Below are 6,256 nucleotides of genomic sequence, written 5' to 3' on the forward strand. Positions count from 1 at the left end.
CACGGCCCCCGGGGCGGGGGCAGGGCTGGCAACCCCACGGCCTGGGGCCACCGGAAGGTCCCGCTGTCAGGTAGGGGGTGGGAGGTCCGGGGCCCCGGAGACCACCCCCCAGCTCCCCTCCGACATGGGCTGGCGGCTGCCCTCTTGTCCCTCAGAGGCCGAACCCAGACCTGGCACTGGCCCCAGCGACGCTGAGAGCGCCCCGGAGCCCGCCGATTCCCTCGCGGGTGCAGCGGACGCGGCTCTGGCGCCCCCTGCAGGCCGGGGAGCGCACAGGCCCAGCTCGGGGCCTCTCCTAGGACTCTGCGGGCTTGGGCCCCCCGGCGAAGCGGGCATAGATGCGGGCTTGACCACGGCGCTGGCCCACAGACGCGGCGCGTTTCGCCCCCTCAGGGAACATGTCGTCCCTGTTCGCAAGGGGCAGCCAGCTGGTGGTGCGGGAGCTGGGCAGGAAGGGAGAGCTGGTGCCCGCGGACAGCCTGAACAGCGCCCCCCGCCTGCGTCCCTTCTGCGTGCTAAGAAAGAAGTGCAGGTGCCACCCGTGGCCTTGGGGCACCCGCCTCATCCCCACCGACTTCTCGCTCCTGGATCTGCTGGAGCCTGGTTCTCCGGCCCCAGGTAAGTGCGAACGGGCGGTGGGGCGCAGGAGCCACCGAGCGCAGACGGCTGCCAGGCAGCTGTGGGGGAGACGGGTGAGCGGGGCTGAACCGGTGGGCAGCCCCACCTGGCACACAGAGACCCCCTCGGCTCGGGCAGGGGAGCTGCTTCTTCCTCCTCCCCTAGCTGGGTAGGAAGGAACCATGATGATAACGTTCAGCAACGGCTGCCATGATGAGGTGCCTTGGGCCAAGGCCGCCATCCTCACGGCCACCCTTGGAGGAAGGCCCTGCCGTTCTTCCTCCCCCTCTTAGAGAGGGGGAGACTACGGCTCCAGGAGGTCAATGGCTTGCCCAAGGCCACAGCCAGCCAGTAAGTGGTGCAGACTGCTTGGGAAGCAGGGCTGAGACCCAAGCCCACGCCCCCGCCTGCCCTCACCCCACCAGCCTGCCTTCCTCCCTGTCTGCCTCCAGCATGGGCATCTGTCTCCACAGAGGTCAGCCGGAGCCAGCCTGTCCATATCCGAAAGTCTGTGACTCGCGGGGTGACAGGAGCTGTGAGCGTCGGGCTGCAGGGCAAGGTGGCAGGGGGCGGCGCGGTCACCCACAGCTGCACGCTGGCCGTGCAGACCCTCAGCATTTCCCCTCACACCTGGGAGGGCCTGATGGAGAGCAGGTGAGCCGTGGAGCGGTCACGCGGGCAGGTGGGGCTCCTCTGGCTCAAGGCCTGTGGCCCTGGGTTATCCAGGCTGGAGGGAGGAATTGGGGTGGGGGAGGGGCCGAGGCCTCGCGGGAAGCCCTGAGCCAAAGTCCTTAAGCCTAGTGTGCAATTCAGCTTGCAGAAGCCCATTTTCGGCCTGTGGTGTAGAATTATCGTGTACCCGCGCCAGCTGTCCTCTCTCCCACCCTTCCCACCCCCCAAACACACGGTTGCAGGAAACTGAGGACGCCCAGGCCCTTGCTGCTCAGGGAGCTGCAGAGCCGGACGCGGAGGGAGCGCCTGTACGTGGTGACAGAAGCGGTGGAGACTCTGCAGGACACCACGCTGCGGAGCCTCGGCCGAGCAGAGGGGACGGGGCAGCTGTCCTTCCCCGGGCTGGGCCATCTGAAGGTGCGAGGTGTGCCTTGTCCTGAGCTGCCACCAGAGGGCCCCGCCCTGCTGCCCTAACTGGCCCCACTGCAGATGGCCTCTTCCAGCCGGGAATGCTGGCCCCAGGCGCCTGCACCCTGGTTCTCGGTGCTGACTGCACTTTGGGGTCACCTGCGAGGGTGTTTCCTTGGGTTTGTTGTTGAAGTTGCTTTGATACCAGTGCCCAAACACCTGCCCTGTTCTGTCTTCGGTGGTCTGGAGTGAGACCCAATCCCTGGTGGTATTTGCTGTCTCCCAGGTGATCCTTCTGGGTCAGTGAGGCTGGGGGTCTGCAGTCACTCTGGAGCAGACGTGCCAGGGGAACAGGGCCTGACATGACCCCTGGCTGACTGTGGGAACTGGTGTTACCCCAAACTGGGGGACCCACTTCCTGGCAAGTTCTAAGAAACACACCAGAAGGGGCTGCCACACAAAGTAATTTATTTGCAGCAAATAAGGAAACCACAAGATTTTTATTTTATTTATTTGAAAGGCAGAGTTAGAGAGAAAGGAAGAGAGAGAGAGCTTCCATCCGCTGGTTCACTCCCCAAAGGGCTACAACAGCCAGGGCTGGGCCAGGCCGAAGCCAGGACCCAGGAGTTTCTTCCAGGTCCCCCACATGCATGCAAGGGCCCAAGCACATGGGCCATCTTCCACTGGTTTCCCAGGCCATTAGCAGAGACCTGGATGGGAAGTGGGGCAGCTGGGACTCGAACTGCTGTGTGGCACTTAGAGCTCTTACTGAGCTCACGTGTATTGTTTTGACCCTAGAATGCCTTGGGGTTTCTTTCTGGAATTAACTGTGCACACCGTGTCTTGCAGAATGCTATGCTTGCTGCATTTGCGATCTCTGCCCCCTCCAACTCCTGCACCCTCTACCCTGACCACCCCTGAACACCCTGCATCAAGGGAGACCCCACGATCCCCTCCAGCCCCACCTGCCTCTAAGACCCACTCCTGGAGGCCTGTGAGGATAGGGTGTCCGGTTCTCCCTGCCCCTTCACAGGTCCAGGGGCAGAGCACCATGGACAGAGAGAAGACAGTGACTGTCCCGCAGGGCAGTGTCGTGGCCTACAGAGTGCTGCAGCTGGTGGTTGAAGAGGATCACTGGGGTCAGACCCCTCCCACTTTGCCCATGCCAGCCTGTGCCCTGGGCGCTGTTTCTCCAGGGACGTGAACATTAGCTGGCCACGCCCCCACTCCCATAGCACAGAAGGGACTTGGCTTTCAGAGAAACACTCGCTCCCCAGCCTCTGGGGGAGGGCTGCATCCTACCTGAGGGACGGTCCTTGTCCTCTAACTGGCACAGAGACTCAGGGGACTCAAGTCTTGGTGGTGGGGGGAGGAGGTTGTTCCCCTAATAAATGTCCCATCCCAGAACCCCCGTGAACCACAGATGTGTCTGGAGCTGAGCTAATGTGGGACTGCCCCAGGAGCTCACATCTGGCTCCTGAATTCGGGGCCTCAGGCCCAGGGTGGGAAGGAACAGGGCTCAGACGGCCTCCCGCCCCTCGTGGGCAAGGTGGGAACCAGGAGCAGCACTTGGCCTGCGTGGCCCTGGAGGTGCTGTCCACAGTCTCCGCCGCACGTGGCTGGTTTCCGCCTTCCTCTCAGGGACACACCCCTTTTCCTGCCGGTGCCCCCTCTCTTTGCAGCTGTTCTCTGCCTCCCCGAAGGGCGGCGCTGTGGGGACGCTGGTGGAGGTGAGCATCCTGAGGTCTGTCTCCACTTGGCTGGCTCCTGAGGTCCCCTCCCTCTGCCATGTTGTCACCCCTGTCCCTCGGGGCTGACTCCACCTAAGGAGAACCACCCAGAAGCTTGGGTGGATCATGAGCATGGCAGTCACGTGGGTGTCCTCCTCCATATAGAGACGGCAGCTGTGGGCACTCATCTTTTTGGGTTAGAGGGTCTGAGACGGGGTGTGGACAGTGTCTGGGACCTGAGGGGACCTGAACAGGCCACTGTCATGGTCCCGGTGGTCGGAGCAGGAAGGCAGGGGTAGCGCAGGCCTGCTGAAGTGGTGCTTGGAGCGGGAGAAGCCCATCCCAGCTGGACAGACAGGGACAAGACAGAGCCTTGGAGGCTGGGCCCTGAGCCATGGGTTCTCTTCTTCTTGGGGAGAGGGGGCTGTGGGGGTGCTGGGTGTGGCAAGTGCTTAGCGAGTGCTAACTGAAGTCGGGGATGGGAAGCAGGCACACACAGCAGTGCTGTGTGGAGTGGGAGCTGCCCCCTGGGCTCAGACTTTGGGACCTCCTTGGGCCCCAGGTGAGGAGCAGGACTTCCAGGACCTGCGGAGCCAGGTGGCTGCCCAGCTGCAGGACCTGGCCACACTGTCCCCGGAGCTGCGCAAGACACTGCTGGGTGCCCTCCACGAATTGCTCGGGGACCCTCAGGCGCTCCAGGAACTGGAGGATACGGTGAGGGGCCCCTGGAATGCAGAGGAGGAGGCAGAGGGGAAGGAGAGGCAGAACGGCACTGAGTCTTGGGAGGAGCGCCCAGCCTGGCTGGATGAGGCAGGCCCCGTGCTGGGTGGGCACAGCTATGTCCAACACTCCCAGCATTTGCTCACTGGGGACTAAAGCCACTCACCCCCAGCTGGAAGAGCCAGCATCCAAATGCAAGCTTATGTCCCCTCCCCTTTGGGGCCTGGGGTGGTGGTGTGGACAGAAGGCCCAAGGTGAGACCCCGGCTGGCCCCACGATACTCTCGCTTACCCCTTCCCTGCAGCTGGAGCAGGCCCTGGACGCCGGGTTGCTGGGACAGTTGCAGGGCCCTGGTGGCGTCATCGTGTGCAGCCTGCAGGACCCCTCAGGCAACCTGTCGCCCTCCAGAGGCAGGGCCTTCCTCCACCTCCTGGGAGCCCTAGTGGGTAAGGGCAATGGGCCGGGGCTGGGAGGAAGAGGGCCCAGAGGGAGGGCCCCCTGAAGCTCCGATGGTCAGCCCTGCTGAGCCCCAGCTTGACCTGGCCAATCCTCACATCCTGGTGAATAATCACATCCCAGAGCCACTGCCGGCAGTGGAGCTGGTGCACCGAAGCCCGTTGACAAGTGGAGCCCACCTCCAACCTGACTGGGTTTCAGGAAAACCGAGGAGCCGGGCAGGGGAGGGCAGCAACTTGCTTGCAGCCACTCAGCGGTTCCAGGGGTTGACACAGCTTCTGTGTTGCAGAACCCTGGAGGGATTCTCCCCGCCTCGGGGCTCCAGCATGCTAGCCCTCCCTCCCCAGGGTTTCCAGGGCCATGAGGAGAGTCGTGGGGTACCCGAGCCCCCTGCACTCAGTGCTCCTCCCTCTCCATCCCTCCACAGTGCTGAGTGACAGCCAGCAGTGGCTGCTGGCCCAGGTCCTGGAGAGACAGATCCTGCCTCAGCAACTGGAGCTGGTGAGGGCCCCCAGGGAGATGAAGTGGGCTGGGGGGAGCAGCCGGGGAAGACTGGAGGGTCCAGTCCCCAGCCCCTGGGGGTCCCTGAAATGCAGAGAGACAGGTCTTCCATATGCTGGTTCACTCCTCAAATGCCCACAACAGCCATGGTCTAGGCCAGCCTGAAGGCAGAGCAAGGACCTCCATCTGGGTCTCCCATGAAGGTGGCAGAAACCCAAGCCCTTGATCCATCACCTGCTGCCTCCCAGGATCCACATTAGCAGGAAGCTGGAATTGGAAGCAGAGCCAGGACTCGAACCCAGGCACTCCAATAGGGGCTGCGAATGACACAGGCAGCACCTTCACCCCTGCACCAGATGCCCGCCCTTTGTTAGCCCTCTGCACTGCCCTGGCCCACAGAGTGCAAGTAGGCCCCAGGTTCTGACCTCCCGGTGTCCAGGTGGGTGCAGCCTCTCCCAGGTGAGCCCTAACCAGTCCTACCGGACTTTATTCATTGACTGTATTCCACCTGTGCCTGGTGCCAGGCTCCAGTGAAAGAGCCAGCCCCCACCGCCACTCCGGGAGATAACGGCAGTCCTGGATTTAGTTTACACAGGCAGACGCGGAGCTGGGCATCCGGGCAGAATAGCTTGTGCAAAGACCCGGATGCTAGGAAGGGTTGGCGCTCACTCTCTCCTGCCAGAGGAAGTGAAAGATGGTGTTGAGGCCGGTGGGGCTGGGGTTGGACAATACTGGGGTCCACCATTCTACAGGGAACAGACCCCAGGGCCACTGCATGGCTGTGGTGGCTTCCCCAGGGTGGCTTCTGCTGACCCAGGATCCCAGAGACCTCTCTGTTCATTCTGATTGGTTCCTTGCAGGTAGCAAGCATCCTAGAGGCCAACTTCACTCAGAGGGAGGAGGCAAGATGTTCCCTCCCACCAGAGGTCCTCTCGGCCCTGCCCAGTGAGGCTGTGGTCCTTGCCTTGAGCTTGCTGGAGAGCTGTGGGCTGGAGCTCCAGGGGCCCGGCTGCCAGCTCAGCTGGGACCCCGCTGCAGTGCCCCAGGTCTCTGCACTGTATGGGTGCCTGGAAGGGCTGCAGCTGCTGGCCGGTCCCAGCCCCGGGCCCTCCCAGCCAGTGTCTGAGGAGGAGGTCACATCGTGCCTCTAG

General features: G+C 63.2%; 1 protein-coding gene across 1 annotated transcript; it reads left to right on the forward strand.

Moving 5' to 3' along the window:
* The first annotated feature begins 276 nt into the window (after positions 1-276).
* GSDMC (gasdermin C) lies at positions 277-6,256 on the forward strand. The gene is made up of 9 exons (XM_089336221.1): positions 277-618; positions 1,092-1,272; positions 1,533-1,707; positions 2,732-2,898; positions 3,340-3,428; positions 3,991-4,142; positions 4,453-4,594; positions 5,032-5,105; positions 5,966-6,256. Exons 1-9 carry the CDS (start codon positions 399-401, stop codon positions 6,254-6,256), a joined length of 1,491 nt encoding a protein of 496 aa, XP_089192347.1. The 5' UTR covers positions 277-398.

The sequence above is a fragment of the Oryctolagus cuniculus genome, chromosome 6 (assembly GCF_051225735.1).
Source record: "Oryctolagus cuniculus isolate XC-2025 breed Fujian yellow rabbit chromosome 6, ASM5122573v1, whole genome shotgun sequence".
In the NCBI taxonomy this organism is placed as follows: domain Eukaryota; kingdom Metazoa; phylum Chordata; class Mammalia; order Lagomorpha; family Leporidae; genus Oryctolagus; species Oryctolagus cuniculus.